Here is a 19,313-nt window from a genome sequence, read left to right as displayed (position 1 = left end):
AGACTGCCAGATGCAACAGGTGGATACTGGTTGAAGACAGACCATGACGCCTCTGACTTTACCTACCCGGCGGCCCCACGGAATGACACCTGTACCGAATTTCGCCCGGCATGGGAACGATGTTGGAACTGTATAACCTTTCGGTGCGAGGAGCCAGGGACCAACGGGACCACTGATTACTTGCCAGGTACTCCTGCTTCATCGTCAGGTAGGTCACCTAAATTTCTTAAGTTACGTAGGTTTGAAAAATTTAAAAAGCCTGTACCAATATCACAGAAAAAATTAGTAATAACGCGACGGCCAGGATGCAAGTTAATGTTAGAAAAGGCCCAGTCGTATAATAATAGCCATTGTGATTGGAATATGATGAAATATTGTTTTGAGCCCTATCATATGTTTTGTTATGCAGATGAGGGTAATATAATTACACCCTCCGATATAGGGCTTAGGCGTGATGTAAGGTTAATCCTGAGTCACTTTATTAGATTATATGCCGGAAATGCATTAGATCAAGAGAAAATAGAAGTGAAACATGAAGTATGGCTAAATGATTCCTTTCCATGGATATGGAAAAGAGATACATATATATTGAAATCAACCTTTAATAAAACTTTGGGAATAAATGTGTTAAAAGTAGTATGGGCACGGATGTGGGCTCAACGTATTCCTACACCGGATGATTTATATAATGTCCCAAAAGGGGATTTTGATAAAATTGACCAATGTGTAGCATTGAGAATGTATAACAGATTGCATAGGAAGGAGTGGATAAGTGGAATTTCACCACGATGCCCCTTGGTGGAGACAGGAACGCCACCTTTGACTCATTGGATATATAACTGTACAGGGTTGAACACAAACCTAACGATTAAAGGAGTGCTCCAAGCATGGAGAGAAGGACACACGAGAGATGAAAGTAAGACGTGGTGGGGGCTCAATAAAGATGAGATGGTTCAGGATGTGATACCTTGCTTAGGAGAGTCGGAGAATTATTGGATTAAATATCAATATATGGCGACGGTGTACTCTAAAGAGAACGATATTTGGCCTGACATTGAGAGACCAGCCTTATATGCTAATCCAAGACCATGGGAAATGTTGTGTAAGGGGGGAGAGTCCGTGAAAAATTTTAATGAATGCACAATTGTATTAGCACGTATACCCTGTTATAAAGTCTCCCGATTTTGGAATTTTTGTAATGTACGTTATCGCGATGAAAATTATGCCAACTATGAGGGGGCAGTATGGATCAAGGATAATAGTAATCAATGGATCCGGAGTCAAGCTGCGGGTAGAGAATATTGTACGCGATGGGACAAAGATCATGACTTATCCAAAATGGTAGGATTAAGAATGATCCCCAAGCCTCCTGACTCTATGATGCAGATCTTAGAAGGTCACGCATTTAGGAAGACCCTTTGTAAAGGGGATATAGTTACAGGGTTTGATTGGCTGGGATTTAATAAGATTTATGGCCCTGGCACATGCCACGAACCTGCTGAAAGATGGCTGCATTGTGGACACAGTGACGAATATGATCATAAGGGGGAACATGTATGTACTTGGTATGAGAGAATAGGATTGGCAATAAAAGGTGTAGTAAAAACTGTGGCCACTACAGCCGGGGAAGTTGTAGAAGATGTAGCAGGGACGGCGATTATTGGGATAAGTACAGGGCTGTATGGTTTGTTATATGATGTAGGACTATGGTTCCTGCTAGTGTCAGGAATTGTTTTGTCAGCAGTTATAGCTGTCGCAGTTATCAAAAGAGGGATTTTGGCATTATCTACCCACCGAAATTATAAAGAGAAAACCTCACCAAATAAGGTTAAAGCTCAGTTATTGGCCAACGAGCTGCAGAAAAAATGGGGGGGCCGACTAAGGGGAAATTATTGAGAAGTGGGGATGGGCTTCAGAAAAGGGCGGGATCGATCCAATTATAGATAAGACGCCCTAGCCCTGACTTCCTCACTTCTCACTGAAATCTTTTGGCGGAACAGTAACCAACAACTAACCATGGCTTGTAATGCTTTGGGTAAAGGTATTATTGGAAGACCAGGCGCCCTTTAAAACGTGAGTAATGAAGTGGAATATTGGATAATTTTTATAATATGGCTTTTTTATTGTTGTGTCGGATATAGCGAACAACTAAGTTAGTAGTGTGGGGAATAATTTTAATTCTCCTTTGATTATGTCTGGTCGACCACTTGGTTTTAGTAATTTGGGTATTATCTATGTTTTTTTACTCTCCCGCCAAGAGGTTCCGCTACTCGGAAGAGCGACCACACTCTCGCTCTCCCGTAGTAGAGGTGTTCCGCATTGATGGAGTAGATGCGGATGGAAACTTAGACTAAGATTAGAATGTATATATTGGGAGCCGCAATATTTTAGGTTTCCCTCAGGTCTAAGAATTGTCGAATTTTGGATGTGTGTTTAACAGGATAACCAGGATCAGCCGCAGTGTGTCTTCTGTGGAAGTGATCTCCTCACGTCCGCTTGGGTGGTGGGGGACGCTTTCTATGGACACTGCTGCTATCCGTTGCCCGCAGTGGATGAGGGTAGAGAAATGTGGCTCATACCAGACGGGCTTTTTCTAAATTTCGTCAGTGATTTTTCCATTGATATCCAGTGTGGTTCCTGGATATGGCCTGGCTTTGCTGACCTCGCGGGCTCAAGTAAGTTGGAAGGTTTGGTTCAAAGTCGCTTGAAAGAGATACGTTATTATTTTAACGTTGAGGGTGAATTCATTGGGAGAACTTTCCCTTTAATGCGCATGATATGGCGCCTGCCTGACGGTGCTCGGCGCTTGACATTCAACACATTGGCTGGCTTCTGTGTAGCCGCCACTCCTTTGAGACAGGTCGGATCCAATCAGGATGAGTGGCCCTACGAGCCTGTAACGCCCTCCTCGCCCTTCCTGGACCGGGTTGACGAGCCTGGGGAACCCAGAGCCGCCCGACAGGATGTTCCAGTTGGTAAGGTTGTGCCACTGTTGAGATCACCCTCCCCCACGGTTACATCGACCACTGATGACCTGGAGGGTGTGCAAGGCGAGGATGGGGGTGGAACGGGGTCATCTCCCTCCCTGATGATAGGTGAACTGGGCCTGTGGTCTCCTCTTACTGATCCTCCGTCCGACTCCTTGCCTTCTGAATCCCCGGTGTCTCCGTTGCCGGAGGACACAAGGGGGTTGCATGCAGGTGACGGGTTGGATGGGGGCTTTTGAGGTTGATCAGTTTGGACACCATTGATCTCTAGGAGGGGGTGTTGAATTGAGTGGATTGAGTGGGTCAGATGAAACGCCATATCATGTAAAATGAGATAGCAAATTAATGGGCTAGACTCAATTCTTACTTAGAGACCAATAGGTGTCTATAGGACTGATAATTAAACTTTGGCCTCTGGGTGTAGTTCCTCAAAGTAACCACCAGATGCCGCCAAACCTGTACAACTAAGCCACCCACTCAGCATTGCCCGGACATTCTATATAAGATACAAATTAAATATAAATAAATGATATCCTGAATTAAATAATAATACACAACACAATCTATATTCGATAATTGTTAACCTGATTTTTGGATCAATGTTTGTAACACATTGAAAGCCAACTATGAAGTTTTCCTGTCTTTCTTTTTCTTTTCTTTCATTTATAATCGATACTGACTTTTATCGCTGATAATATTGCTGTAACTGCATTGAAAAGATTGTCCGTATGTATTGTTTGATTTAACAAAGATATATACAAGATGTGCAACAGAGATTAGAATTAACCTGTTAAATTCAAGCTGAGAGAATTTGGGATTTAACATGCAATGTATATATATGTTATTCATGCTTGCTTAATTAATATATATATGATTTTATTTATTTTAACGTTCATCATTTGTCGAATAGAGCTGAAGACCTTGACATATTTTCATGTATGACTCATCATGCAACGCTGTGTATCCATGACACATTTGTAAGGAATGTATGACCTCATCATGACTCATCTTCATGGCCCGTCGGTGGAAGATTACTGAAAATGAGTTCCAGCAAGTGCGCTTTGATATGAGAAGGTGCGCGGAGAGACATTCACCGGAAGGAGTCAGTGGTGTGGCCCAAGAGTATAAAAGGCCGTCACCAACTCTGAGCTAGGCCCCCTTTTCACCCTGCGATGTGTCTGTATAGAGTGCATTCTCGAAGATGGAATATAACTGCCTGCCTGGACTTTGGATTTTTACGAAGGACTGGGATTAAGCTGTGACTGGAATCTTTTCTTCAATGATTGGTAATGTACAAATCTTTTAGCAATAATGATGTATAATAGGAAGATATGAATGACTAATCGCGTGTTAGGGTGGGGGCCATTTAATACACTCTCATATCTTCAAAATTATTTTCAGCCAAAAACATCTTATTGTCAATCAGGTCTTAAGCTTTTCCGAGGAATGATCAATCTTGTAAAGCTTATTGTAAAAGGTTATATTATTCCTAATCTCCTGTTTTATTTTGTTTTATTTTATTTTATTTTATTTTATTTTATTTTGATTGATTTAAAGTTTTATCATTAAATGTGATTTTTATGATTTATATTGGTTGTCTTATTATTGTTAATAAAATTATTTAAAAGACAAGGTTCGTATTAATCATTCTACTATCTTGTCTCATATTGTTTTGATTTTATTATATTTATTTTTGGACGTTTTAATAAGTCCCTTTCATTTGTTTATGATTTTATTTTTATAAGGAGGTCGTTCTATAAGACCTTTTTATTTGCTTATGATTTTATTTTTATAAGGAGGTCGTTCTATAAGACCTTTTCATTTGTTTATGATTTTATTTTTATAATTTGGTCGTTTTATAAGACCTTTTTATTTGCTTATGATTTTATTTTTATAAGTTGGTCGTTTTATAAGACCTTAATGTTTGTTTATGATTTTATTTGGGACGTTTGATGAGCCCTCATTATTTTTTTGATTTTATTTTATTTATTTTGGACATTTTATGAGTCCACCTCATTATTTTTTCCAAGACGGACAACAGTAACGGACGTTTGGAGGAAGGTAAGTGCATTTGAATAACCTCTAACCAATGCTTCCATCTGTATTAATATGTCAAATACTCCTGCTTGATATGTAACAAATCCGTATGATCCTAACAAGGATTATTAAATTACTAGGTCAATAACAAATGCAAACAACTCAGAAAAGTGGAGCTGCCAATGAAGTGAGGTGTACATGCTAGCATTCCTGGGCTCTGTGTGTGTGGTTACTCACTCAGGATTGATAGGTGTATGAAAACGGATTGGCCTCATGATAAGATGACAGTGAACAAACCTAGGTGAATCCACTTTGATATATCGGCTTATTTAATTCCCGTCTCCTCACGCTGACGCCTTAGAGCTGGTGAGGAAAAAGGGGAATTTCTAACCCTTTAATTGGAGAGTCGATCAGGACATATTTCCCGATTTAAGTCCTGCGGGTAAGCGGAAGTTGACAGTTTGTAGTGCATTGACTGAAACTCCATCATGTGTAAGTCTGTCGATGAGACAACCGATGTTGTCGAGTCGCACTGGGAGGGATGTCAATGCAGCCGACAAATTCGACAAAAGGAGTCTAACGAAAAAAACATTTTTTTTAATAATTAAGGATTTGTCTGCGAGCCAGATGCAGCCGTCAAAAGAGCCACATCTGGCTCGCGAGCCATGGGTTCCCTACCCCTGCTATATCCCATTACTTTGGTACTATTACGTTTGAGGTTGATTAATTTCATTTGTTTCAATTCTTTAATATCTTTAATTTTGGAAAGAATACCGTGTTTACCTCACTTAAACTGTACCTAGTGGATTCATCTGGAACGTGCATGATCTCACGGAGAGTTAAAAGAAAGTTGTGTTATCAGTATTGGACCGAAGCCTGTCCTCTCCTCCCACTTAAAAAGAGAAGAGTCATGTTCGGCTTCACTGACCGAACTGTCTTTGTGTTGCATTTGTCCTCCCCACAGATTCCAGACAGACTTTTCCACGGTCTGTAAATGGCTCCTTGGCGCCAAAAAACACCTGACGATTTGGTCAGAACTCACTGATGCCGCTCATGTGAGCCAGGAGGGTGTTTGCAGGGGTCTGATCCAGCTGTTGGTAAGACTTTGAAGTATATCGATTGATTCAAGTGGTAACTTTTTTTTGTATTAAATAGGGGTGTCAGGCGATAAATTTTTTTAATCGTAATTAACTCATTCGCTCCCAGCCATTTTCACAGAAGCAATCCCGTTCGCTCCCGGCTGTTTTATTGGATTTTGACTGATTTTCCAAGGCCCACAGAATATTGTGTTCTATTGAAATAAAAACATGGAACCTATCAAAAGAAAGATTAAAGTCTCTTCTTTCATCGGGAAAAAAAAGTATATTCCTATTTGTTTCCGTTTTGCAGCAATTAGCATTAGAATATGGCTACGTTTCATCAGTTTTCACAAATCTATTTAAACGTGAGTAATTGAGCTTTTTTTCAACATGGCCCTGGTTGATCTCCTTTGCTCTGCTGCCATCTGCTGGCCGTTTGTATAATAACTACCATTTCTGCAACCGTTCTTTGCAGTTGAGAGGCTGCATCAAAGCTTTCTGTATGCGCTAGCATTAAAAAACAAAACAAAAAAAAACGTTTAAATACGTCTTTGGGACACTAAAAAAACGTATTTATATGTTATTGGGAGCAAATGAGTCAATTACATGACTTCAATAGTTAAGTCATGATTAATCGCAAATTTTATATCTGTTCTAAATGTACAATAAAATATTTTTTTCTACTCGTGTTAACATAAAAGTGGAAAAAATGTTAAACTAATAGAAATATGGCTGCATCTTTTAGTCTTTGATACAGTAATTTCATAATTCATAAAATTTAGTTAAAATGAAAAATATGTACTGTACTATACTGTAAAAAAACAAGTGTGATATTGATTTGTCTTGGCCATTTTTCTGCCACTAGATGGCATAATCGCATTTGTAAAACGATGACAGCTCAGTGCATTTTTCTTTTCATATTATTAAGAGCTAACTAATCGGAAACATGAAGTAACTTGGGAAATTCTGCACATTTTTAAAATGGTAAAATACAACTTGACGCCAGTCTCCACAAATATATGCATTATTATTACATTTATTACAGCTAAATTTTGATGTGGACGTGTCTGCTGTGTTGCGACTGGAATTCCCCCAGTAGAGACTTTCCAAGTAAGGGGCGGTTATTATTATTAGTGGCATTAATTCGTTAAAGGAACTTCAAATGTACTCAAAATTAACACACTAATTTTGACACTACTAGTATTTAATAATTTTGCACACAGACTACTATGTGCACATATATATATGACATAAAAACAACACACCATAGCTTCTGCATTTACTTACTGCACAATTGGAGATATGGAACGTAAACATTAAAATGAGCATTTTCCGCAGGACTTCTCTATAGAGCTGGAGGCCATGTCTGCTCATAAGGAATCCGCCTCCCGAGAAGCCGCTCGACTGCTCCGTCGGAGGGAAACGGAATGTCCCGGCCTGAGAGGGCGCCTCACAAAGCTGGAGATGACCTGGTGCAAGCTCACTTCCGACCTGGCAAATGCGCAAGACCTGCTGCAACAGGTACAAAGGTTTTTTTTGTCTAAAATAAAGGAATGATTTTCATAGTTGGCATCAGTGAGTCTTTCTTTTAGGCTACAAAAGACTTCAGTATGTCATTGAATTAAGATGAATTCAAGGCGGGCAGTTTATCAAAAATAATGAGGCTTTTGGTGATCTCGTCCAGCCCAGGGAGTGAAAATCACTTCAGTCATGCCGTGATTGAAAGTCCAACAAGGGGGAGGACACTTTTAATTTTTAACGTCCATTTATCACCAATGACTACTTTTCATTACATACCAGTTTAAAGCAGACGACGAGTAACTTTTAATACTCAAGTTTGAGCTGCTTGTGTCATCAGAAGCTGCTGCTGATGTGGCCGCCGACGAAGCTGCTGTCTGACCTGGAGGACTGGCTCAAGAATCTGGAGGTACAACTGGAGCAGGCGAGAGAACAAGTCGGCAAGGCTACAGATGCTGCTCAGATCAGTACAACACTGCAGCGCTATCAGGTAAATAAACATGCGGCTCAAGTCGCCATCTATGAAATCAATTGACGGTCCTGGTTTTATTGTGACTAAGCATTCAAGAGTTGCTGACATCTCCATCTTTAAAGAAACTATTGTGTGCTAGTATCACCGCCCCACAATCCTTAGTTACGTCAGTGCTGTCCGAAAAGCACATCCCACGCAAAGCAGATTGTACAAAAACGGTTTACCAACTGTTTTGATAAAAAAAAAAAAAAAAAGGTACACATTGTATAAACAATAGAGGTGTCAAACGATTACATTTTTTTAAATCAGATTAATCGCATCTTAAATTGTGATTAATCACGATTAATCGCTTCATTAAAAAGGCTTTTTAATCAATATTTTTTGCCTGTAAAATTCATAGAAGCACCTGTTATGTGTTTTTTTTTTTTTTTACATTTAATGTTATGAGGAACATCTTCAACAAATGTTATCCACTGCACAGGCCCATTCTCTTTTTGTAATCAGTTAATTACTGCCATAATTTAAAATGGGTAAAAAAAATGACCCCAAATAGTTTGACATGAACAAATGTTCAGAATGTCATATGCAAACATTTATTAAATGCTTTACTTTAGTGCATTGTATTTATGTTTATTGCTCAAACACAACCTGTGCTACCTTTTTTTTTCTTTTTTTTTTCTTTTTCTTTTTTTTTATTGTATTTATGTTTATTGCTCAAACACAACCTGTGCTACCTTTAACGTAACCATCCGCTGTCAGCTGAAGGATCATCTGCGGTCAAAATTAATTGTGCAATTAATCTGCGTTAATACATGATTAATGCAGTAATTTTTTGTAACTTTGACAGCACTAATTCCAATTTTATAGAAGCTGAGAAAAAGTACTAAAACTGTCAAACAAAAACCATTGAGAAAGGAATAATGTTTATATCCACTGTAATTAAGGCAATCATGAGACAATTTGATACATCCCGTAATAAAAACATATCTGTTGTTTAATTAATTTGTCTTATACTTTCTGACTACCTTGACATTTCTTCTGTAGACAAACACTGTACGGATTTACTGCTATATTTTTCCCTTCTACAGGCATTAAAGATGTCTTTGGTCAACGGGCAGCCTCTTTTGGAATTCCTCTCCCAAACCCGTCCTCAGATGATGGGATTGGACGTCCAGGCTCGCCTTCCAGAACGAACAATTTACGAGGAGCAACTCGGTGCCCTCCGACAGCGGTGGCTTTACCTGCAGGGGGCGTTGGAGAACCAGGTTGCTTTTATAGTTATTTACCGTGCACAAGTAATATGTTGGGTCTTTTTATTGTACTGTATAAAGGAACTTGCCGTTGTAGTTTTGATTTGAAACAAAAACATCAATAACATCATTTGTATTCATTTGCTATATACAGTATATTGTTTACTTTATGAAGTAATCTAAAATTGATTACATTGCATGTTGTCCTCATGCTTTGCATACTTGATTTCTGGTGCAGATTCATGGCGATCAAGAGCTCCAGTACTCTTGCGCTGCCAGAGAAAGACACTTGCAACGTCTCCGTCGGTCAATTGAACAGCAGAAAAAGCGTCTGAATCAGTGGAAACATCCGACTAGCCAAACACAAACGCAAAAGCTTCTGCAGGAGTGGGAGGTATGCAAACAAGATGGAAGTTAGGTTATTTATGCTACACTTTTTGCCTTTCTAATCTGATCTGATATTGTTGTATTTTTTCCTCCAGGCTCTTGTTGGAAGAATAAAGGAGTTGGCTGCAGCTTTGCAGGGGGCGGAATTCACACGTGCGCTTGTTGTTGAAAAGGAGCATCCGTGTGATGTCGCTTTTTGTGACCAGGCGGAGGCTGTCAGTCGTGGTTGTGAGGATCTCAGTCAGCAGGTAGAAATAGAACACAAACGGTAATGATGGATTTTACACTTAATAGGACATACAATGAGGAATAATTCACCACATTATATTTGAACAACAGATGGCACAGCGGGATCCTACCAAATTCTCTTGAGGAACAAGATAAAATGAAAAATCAAGAAATTATTCATATTTTATTCTTTCCATCAGCCTTCAGTACACGCATCCATCCATACGTGGCTGATGTGTCACCTGTGACCCTAATGAGGCTAAACGGTAAAGAATATGTGTGGATGGATGTAGTGTTACTTTCGTCAACGAAAACTAAACAAATATAATTTTGTCAACGCACACTTTTCCCCCGGACTAAAACTAGACTAGGCTCGACTAAAACCCTCATTAATAAACAATAACTAGTCAACTCAACTCAACTCAACTTTATTTATAAAGCACTTTAAGAACAGGCATTGCTGTATACAAAGTGCTGTACATAAATATAGTTTTGCAGTAAACAAGAACAAAGCAAACATTTTGAAGTGCGAATACAAGTTTTTTTGTTGTTGTTGTTGTTTTTTTTATTAACCCCTTATCATACGAGCAATTTTGCCGAAAATGCTTTAAAAAAAGTTGCATTCAAAGTACGTTTGAAGCTGTTCCTGAACCATTTAGAGTATCGGCATAGTTTATATATATTTTTTAAGAATGTTTGCCCGCCGGAGACCATCCGAATTTACATCAGTCAATAAATAAAGAGTAGTGAATAAAGAGATAAATAAATACATAAATAAGTGGACTAAACATCAAACTCATACACACCACAAAACACCAAGAACAAGTCTCATGGTGCGCCAAAAGCCAAATAATACAGATGTGTTTTAAGACGTGTTTTAAAAGAGGATAACGAGGGGGACTGCCTAATATTTAGTGGAAGGTCCTTCCAAAGGGAGAGACCGGCAACAGCAAAGGCTCGATCTCCTCTAAGCCTCCGCTTAGACCTCGGTACCTCCAATTGAGTCTGGTCTGCTGATCTGAGGCACCGTGCGTAAGGGTGCAAGAGCTCAGCGAGATAAGGTGGGGCAAGACCATTGAGAGATTTGAAAACAAATAGAAGAATCTTAAAGTGGACTCTAAAATTCACGGGCAGCCAGTGAAGAGAGGCCAGGATAGGGGTTATGTGTTCCCTCTTCCGGGCACCAGTAAGGAGACGAGCAGCAGCATTTTGACAAGCTGGCGACGCTGCAGGGAGGACTGGCTGATCCCAAAATAAAGTGCATTACAGTAATGCAGCCGAGATGTAACAAAGGCATGGATTACTATTTCTAAATCAGTATGCATTTTCATTGACGAATGAAGACGAGACGAAAATGTATGTCACTTAATAAAAAACGTGACTAAAATCTATGGACATTTTAGTTCATGAACAAAAAACAAGATGAAAATTATATCCATCCATCCATCCATCCATCCATCCATCCATCCATCCATCCATCCATCCATCCATTTTCTTGACCGCCTATTCCTCACAAGGGTCGCGGGGGCTGCTGGCGCCTATCTCAGCTGGCTATGGGCAGTAGGCGGGGTACACCCTGTACTGGCTGCCAGCCAATCGCAGGGCACACAGAGACGCACACGCATCCACACCCACAAGCAGACCTAGCGACAATTCGGAGCACCCAATTAACCTGCCATGCATGTCTTTGGAATGTGGGAGGAGACCGGAGTACCCGGAGAAGACCCATGCAGGCACGAGGAGAACATGTAAACTCCACCCAGGAAGGCCGGAGGCCTGGACTCGAACCCGAGTCCTCAGTATGAAAATTATATGATTTTGAAAATAAAATTAAATAAAATAAGCCAACGGCTATAAGTTCTAACAATAATGTTAATCCGACTGCTAACTAATGCTTGCTAATTTACTAGCTTGTAGCATCGAGCCGTAGTAGACATTTGTTGATATGCTGTAATTGTGTGTGAAGTTGTTTGACATAAAAATGATTCGAGAAAATTGTATGTAAAATAGTTTTCGATCCAAAATGTTCAACATATCTGCTGACAAAAAAATATACACTGGTAAAATGATTGTCCTGATTAAAACTAGACTAAAACGTTGACAGTTTTTGTTGGCTAAAACTAGACGAATAAAATTATGTTTTCTTGGAGGAAAATAAAGACTGGGGGGGAGGAGGGGGTAGCGTGCACTTCACTTCACAAATATGGCACTTTACCGTACTTTAATTATTTAATTCATTCTCCGGTGTAATAACCTTATTTATTGATTGATTGAATTATTTATTATTATTATTATTATTATTATTATTATTATTATTATTATTAATTCAATCTCTGGTGTCATAACCTTATTTATTGATTGATTGAATTATTTTTCATTTTATTAACTGTTCTTATCGCTGCTGGACATGTAAATTTCTCAGAGGGAGCCATCCCAAAGGGATCAATAAAGTCAAGTCTTAGTCTAAGTCTAGATTTATAGTCGACTAAAATTAAACTAAATAAAAACGGGATGGGTGGACTAACTATAATAAAAACAAATAAGCGTGATTGAAACTGGGCTAAAAGACTGAATTTTAAAATGCCAGATAAAATTAACACGAGATGGATGAATTCATAACATCAATTGTATACTGCATATAATAAAAAAATGAACAAATACTGTTAATAAAGTCCAAAGATTACTATGGCTAAACATTTCCACATACAAGGAACAAACAAAAACAAATGACTGTTACTTAATTCATAATTATGTTATTGTGCTATTAATCCCCCCTGAGTCATTGTTTAGTGAACTGATTATTGCACTCAAAAACCAACAGTGTAGTTTGATTGAAATGAATATTAACAGCAATCATTTGTGCCGATTCTTAGATCCGAGCTTTGGAGCCAACTTTGCAGCAAACTGTCAAGGAATGGTCTCGTCTGGACAGAAATCTGCGGGAGGTCTCTCTGCACACCAGCAGGGTGCACTGCACCATGCAGACTGATGGAGCGCGTTTGCTTTCACCGAAGCAGACAGAAGGTTATCTGGAGCGTCTGCAGGTTAGCTTCAATATAACTTATGGGAGAAATGTCAATGAAAATTTGTTTTTGAGATACACCTGGCATTTGTTGTGAAAAGCAACTCCAGGAGACGTGCACACAAGGGAAGAAGCTTTGGGCAGACGTCAACAAATCTCTTGAGATTCTTTTGAAGACTCTTGATGGTGGAACGTCTCGGTCGTTGAATGATCGAGTAGAACAAGAGAGAAAACGGTCAGTAACATGGACTCACTGATTCATAATTATCCATCCATCCATGACTTTTGAACTTGAAAAATGCCAGTTATACTGGGGCCATTATTTCTTTTTATTACAGAAGGTTATCATCATATTTTTTTCTCCTAAAGTTATAATTTTAAACTGACTTTCTTCCCAGGTGGGAGGACATGTTGGAAAAGTTGAAGGAGGAACACCAGAAGACTGACGAGACCCTTACGCTCTGGCGGCAGTATAATCAGGCCTTTGATAACGGCTCCCTTCAGCTGGAACACCTTCGCTGTCGCGTCTCCTCCTTTTCACCCCGACAGGAACCTCAGGTTGCGCTCCACTCAGCGGAGGTTAGTTCATGCAGTTCGCATTAATTGTCCAATTAAGTGGATAATCTTCAATCCAGAAATTTCAGTGTTTATTTCTGTTTACCAAACAGGTGGATGGACACAGAGTGCAATCAGTTTATTTGAATTATTAGAACCTTTCTTCTGTTCTTTTTCTTTCGTTTAGTTCGAGAGAATGATTGAATAACCTGCTTGACTCATCATGTACTTACGCTGATTCAGAGGATGAACTCGTGGCTGTTATTGCTCGTTTTGCTGCGCTACACTGATTCACCTCATTTTGTACTGTCCGCATGCTGCATTAGAGGTTGTTTTGAAAAGCAAGCTCGAGGGGCACGGCTTCCAAATTTTCACGTACCCTCCTGACTACCAGTAATTCAAATTTGTCCTCTGTAGTGGACTTTTTTTAAACCGGAATATCTCCCACCCAGTGCATACGATTGACTTAACTACTTTTGTGCTCTGTAGAGGACATTCAGAGCTTTCCAATGATAGCAAATGTGTAGGGGCGGGGCTTTGCTACCCTTGATTGCATCATAAAAGAAAATGGCTTCCTTCAGTGCAAGCACTTTTGAGGGAAGAGGAAAAGTAAGTGTACTGATAACATTTTTTGTTGAACAAATTTAGGCTTTAAATGATAGCATGTTTTCTATAAGACTCTTAAGAACACATTAAAGTATTGTTTGAATTATTTTAACTGTATTTGAGCCTAGCATTTAAGTTTTAAAAAATGTCCTCTGTAGTGGACACATTATAGCTTAAAAATGAAAACTTCTTTTAAAAAAAAAAGAAAAAAAAATTCTTTTGCAGTATTCCAGACAGTTATTTCAGAAAGATTGGGGAATATCAAAATAAACATGATTGGACAATATTTTTTTCGAGACGAAAATGTATGTCACGTCGTAATATTTTTTTTTCCTGGTAGTCAGGAGGATATTCCACATCTGCCTGAAACACAGGATTTTAGTCCGAAGCATTTATGCTACATTTATTAAAAAAAAATAAAAAAAAAATAGGTATAAGAATTTATATTCTAAATCAGTGGTTCCTGGTTCCAGTTTGATTGAACACCAGGGGTTTGTTGAGTCACCCCCGAAAACCTGAATTTTTCCTGGAAATTCAACAATATTAAAAAATAATTGATATCTCATCTCCTCAAGCAGATAGAAACATAATTAATGAATCAGTCTTTGGGGTGGCCATCATTGGCTGCAGAGAATTCGGTGTGCTCATTAGTCGACCTGTGACTGTTGTGATAGTACGTCATGTGATTTCTTTATAATTATAATTCATACTAACGTATGTTGAGCAAAAAAAAAAAAAAAAAGAAAGTGGTCGGACAAATATATGCAATAAACTAATAATAATAATAATAATAATAAATAATACAAATAAATAAATAATTGACCTATAATGGAACATATGGTGTTCCACAGGGTTCAATTCCAAGGCCCCTGCTGTTTTCTTTGCTGTTCCTTCAACCAGGTTAAGAACCACTGTTCTAACTGCTTTGACAATTACATTAATTAAAGGCCCAGTCACTAGTGTCACCAAGGTTTTTAACACTTCCCACTGCTTCTTCTTTCTGCAACTGGTGTTTGATATACTGTTGACCTCATTTCATCATTGCAAAGAAATTGCAGAATTTTGCCAAGGACCTGCAAAACAGTGCGGCAGATGTGCTGGCCTTGTCAAAGCCTCTCATTGGGCGGCTCAAACCACTGGTCCAAAATTTGGTCCAATCAGAGAGCACGGAGCTGTCGCTTGAGGTCTTCCTGCTGAACCAGGCGATTTCAGACACAAAGAAAAGTCTTCAGGTATTGCCAGGAGTATGGCTGAAATATTAATCATGATTACGATACTTTGTTAATAATTTAAAGCATGATTTGGATGATCATTTATCTTTTGTTTACAAAACAAGAAAATGTTAAATATTAAGACAAATGAAATTCTTTGAAACACTAATTATGCAAGTGCCTTTTGGATTAAACAAAATTTATTAAATTTGTTTAGTAGTATAATTTTAAAAATTGCAAATGTAATTTAAACAAATACAAAATTAGTATTAATCTTTTTTTTTACGATTATGCTAATTTTATAATTGTGGACTGTAATAATTGAAATTGTAATTGAATTTTGATTAATTGCACAGCCCTAGCCAGGAGAATTACAGGGTCAATCACAAGTTATATCAATGGAAGTAGAAAAGTACAAGATCATTTAATCACAAAACGTCATACAACTGCACAGATGCACTGACTCTGTCCCATTTCTTTCTGCAGGAAGATTTAGACAACTCCAAACTATTTCACACGCAGCTGGAAGCCCTTGAGAAGCAGACACAAAACATACATGGAGAGAAATCTAACATGACTGACAAAGACATTGTGAAGGTTGGTTTGAGTTCTCGCCAGCAGACAAGAGCGATAGTTGCGTCTTAAAGTTCTCCTCCACAAGATTTTTTTTTTCATCATCGCCTCTTAAAACTTTGTTTTATTTCTTGGCTGAATAGCAGGAGCTGTTGAAACTTATCGAACTGCTTCCGTCATTGCTTGATGTCAGCGAATTGAGCGGCCGTGTGACCCTCAACAAGCGGGAGAAGGACGCACTGCACATGCTCAGCCAAAAATGGACCCATGGTGTGAATCATATGTGTTTTTTTTACAGGTGAGAAAGTGAAATGAGACGCTTGTGGTGAATGGAGACAATGGGGCAGAACAGGAGGATAGAGACTGTAATTCAATGCTCAAAAATGGCTTTTTGGGCACAAAAACATGTTGCTTTTCAAATTTGTATGAATGCCGTTTTGTCAGAACTCTGCAACGTGAACATAGGCAGTCCCAAGATGTTCATCTGAAGTGTCAGGAGCTAACTTTTATCCTGGAGGAGCTTGAGTCAGAACTTCCAAGTGGCTTCAACCTCCACGAGATGCTTGCTGTCCACCAGGTACAATATTACGAGAAGGGTGTCTACTTTCTAAATCATGTGCTGTAATACCTTTGTCATTATTTGTTGTCTCTCACCCGAGAAGAGGCGTCAGATTGAGCTGATAAGTGGACAAGAGCTTCTCCAAAGTGTATTCTGTCATGCAATCAAATCCGTGGAAGAACAAAAACTGGAAGGAAAGTAAGTGATGGGACAATTAAGTATTTTTTTTTTTTAACGATACTTTCTTATTGTTGTATCGGATAAGTGCTATGACAGTGTACAGCTTTCTCAGTTTTATTGATTTCGTCTTCACAACTACAGTAAAAAAAAAAAAACAGCACCATTTTGAAATGTTTTTAATTTTATTTTTATTTTTTAATTTTATTTATTTTATGATTACTTATTTATTTATTTCCATCCATCTATCCATCCATTTTCTTGACCGCTTAGTCCTCACAAGGGTCGCGGGGGGTGCTGGCGCCTATCTCAGCTGGATCTGGGCAGTAGGCGGGGGACACCCTGGACTGGTTGCCAGCCAATCGCAGGGCACACAGAGACGAACAACCATCCATGCACACAAGCACACCTAGGGACAATTCGGAGCACCCAATTAACCTGCCATGGATGTCTTTGGAATGTGGGAGGAGACCGGAGTACCCGGAGAAGACCCACGCGGGCACGGGGAGAACATGCAAACTCCACCCAGGAAGGGCGGAGCCTGGACTCGAACCGGAGTCCTCAGAACTGGGAGGCCGACGTGCTAACCACTCCATCACCGTGCCGCCCCTATTTATTTATTTATTTAAATATTTTATGTACTTGCCTATGCTAGCTAACATGTTTCCAGACTGGTCTGTTTTTGTTTTGGTTTTTTTCCCTTAAGTTTTTTAACTGGGATAGGCTCCAGCACCCCCCGCAACCCTTGTGAGGAGTAAGGGGTCAAGAAGATGGATGGATGGATGGATGGGTAACCTGTCCTTGTAATGTAGTACAGTCAAACCTCAGTTTTCGAACATAATCCTTTCCAGAAGGCTGTTCTAAAAGCGATTTGTTCGAAATCCGAAACAATTTTTCCCATTTTTTTTTTTTTTTTTACTATTTTACACCATAAACTGCACTGTATACCTTTTACAATAAATAGAATTTATTTAGATATCCTATCTAAAATGATGGAAAAAAAACCCAAAATGCAAACATTTCTTTTTTAAATTCAATAGTTCTGCGCACTACTCTCCTCTTTTCTTCACCAGCTTTACCACTTGCACTTGCTTTCTTTGGACCCATGATTAGGGGCTAATACACGATGCAACTCTAAAAAAAAGATTTGCGGAAATAACAATGAACAGGTCTGCTCGAAACGAACTTTGAACACGAATGTGCTACGGAGGAAGCATTCGAGTTAGCTCGGCTCCCGAGTGAGTCGCGTTCAGGTACGCTCGTCTTTTTTCAGTTTGGTCGAGAGCCGATTTTTTGGACGAGTTCTGAGACATAAAATTCTAAAATTTTCTGATTGAAAACCGATTTGGTTGAGAACAGACGTGTTTGAAAATCGAGGTTTGACTGTAATTGAATATATGCTGCAAAAAAGGATTTACAAATAATTGAATACAGTTTTATTTACGTTTTCCCCAAGTCCCAACATCGTTATTATTTTAAAAGTATGATTCTCTGTGAAAAGTGAAATTCTAGTTGATGACTATATGATGATCTAAAACATTTTTAAAGTACTTAGGGTACTAATTAGATATCATATGTTTCCTCCATTAGAGGTCATTCCATTTTGTCCAACGAAACCTGCACGTTCTTGCCAGTCAGAGAATCTTGCCTTTGTGGGGTCAGGCAGCGTCATCAATAAAATGAAGCGATTTGCGGTTTCCCAGCTGCATTTGATTTTTCGCTTGTTGGGTATAAGACCCTGGATACGCACCAATGCGACAAAATGTAGTAATTTGCAGATGTTTCCGGTCTTGGAAGAGCTAAATGTCCCTCTCCTTGATCCTTTCATAAATCCTGTTTGTGGTCTCTTGATACTTGGACAGCCCAAGGATTATCAGCGAGGTCTAAAGGAAAGTTGTTGTTTTTTTTCTCCTCTGCTTGTTGGAAGTGCCAAAGGCTGTTAATGGTCGTAAAATCCTACTGGTTTTATGCTGATTTGGCAATTGCTCGCAGGAACTATGACTGACGTGTGTTTTGCTGTTGTTTTATTAGTCTTTTTATGTGTTGCTTTTTAACAAGGAAAGTCATAATGTTGAACCATTGATTGTAAAACGCTGATATCTCTATTTTGAAATCATACAACTCAACAATATGACCATATAGGGCAGCGGTGTCCAAACTACGGCCCGGGGGCCATTTGCGGCCTGCCGTCCATTTTTTTGTGGCCCGAGACATATGCTAAAAATGGCATTTGACTCAGTTCAAATAAAATAAAAACAAAATGTTTGGAGATAGTCAACGTACGAATGGAGGGTGTCGAAAAACACAGGTGCTATTAAAGTTTATTTTAGTTAACTAAAACTAACGAAAAAACTAAAATTCAAAACAATTTCGTTAACGAAATAAAATAAAAACGAATATGCTTTAAAAAAAAAAAAAGAAAACTAACAGAAACTACATTTTATGTTTACAAAACTAACTATAATTATAGCAAAAATGTCCTTCATTTAGTCTTTGGTAATTAATTTAACGCATGAGCCTTTGGGGATGATTTTAAATGGGTGATGTGTAAATGTGTTTTAAATGTCAAAACAAAATAAAAACTAAAAAGAAAATTTCCAAAACTATAATAACCCTACTGTCATATTACAAATAAATTGGAATAAATTGGTT

The 19,313-nt window shown here is 38.7% G+C and overlaps 1 protein-coding gene across 8 annotated transcripts in view; it reads left to right on the top strand.

The window, feature by feature from the left end:
- Positions 1-19,313, top strand: part of syne2a (spectrin repeat containing, nuclear envelope 2a) — a 78,846-nt gene that overhangs the window by 31,917 nt on the left and 27,616 nt on the right. For 7 of the 8 annotated variants that reach the window (XM_077510353.1, XM_077510352.1, XM_077510351.1 and 4 more), the window contains 14 exons: positions 5,989-6,121; positions 7,442-7,624; positions 7,962-8,111; positions 9,182-9,358; positions 9,582-9,737; positions 9,826-9,978; positions 12,832-13,002; positions 13,082-13,215; positions 13,379-13,559; positions 15,191-15,373; positions 15,839-15,949; positions 16,069-16,223; positions 16,370-16,502; positions 16,588-16,682. In XM_077510353.1, coding sequence (XP_077366479.1) covers positions 5,989-6,121; positions 7,442-7,624; positions 7,962-8,111; positions 9,182-9,358; positions 9,582-9,737; positions 9,826-9,978; positions 12,832-13,002; positions 13,082-13,215; positions 13,379-13,559; positions 15,191-15,373; positions 15,839-15,949; positions 16,069-16,223; positions 16,370-16,502; positions 16,588-16,682 — 2,115 coding nt within the window. The remainder of the gene's footprint in view (positions 1-5,988; positions 6,122-7,441; positions 7,625-7,961; positions 8,112-9,181; positions 9,359-9,581; positions 9,738-9,825; positions 9,979-12,831; positions 13,003-13,081; positions 13,216-13,378; positions 13,560-15,190; positions 15,374-15,838; positions 15,950-16,068; positions 16,224-16,369; positions 16,503-16,587; positions 16,683-19,313) is intronic. The other variant, XM_077510355.1, reaches the window with a different exon arrangement.

This window comes from Festucalex cinctus, chromosome 21 (genome assembly GCF_051991245.1).
Source record: "Festucalex cinctus isolate MCC-2025b chromosome 21, RoL_Fcin_1.0, whole genome shotgun sequence".
NCBI lineage: Eukaryota > Metazoa > Chordata > Actinopteri > Syngnathiformes > Syngnathidae > Festucalex > Festucalex cinctus.
This window is presented reverse-complemented; position numbering and strand designations above follow the sequence as displayed.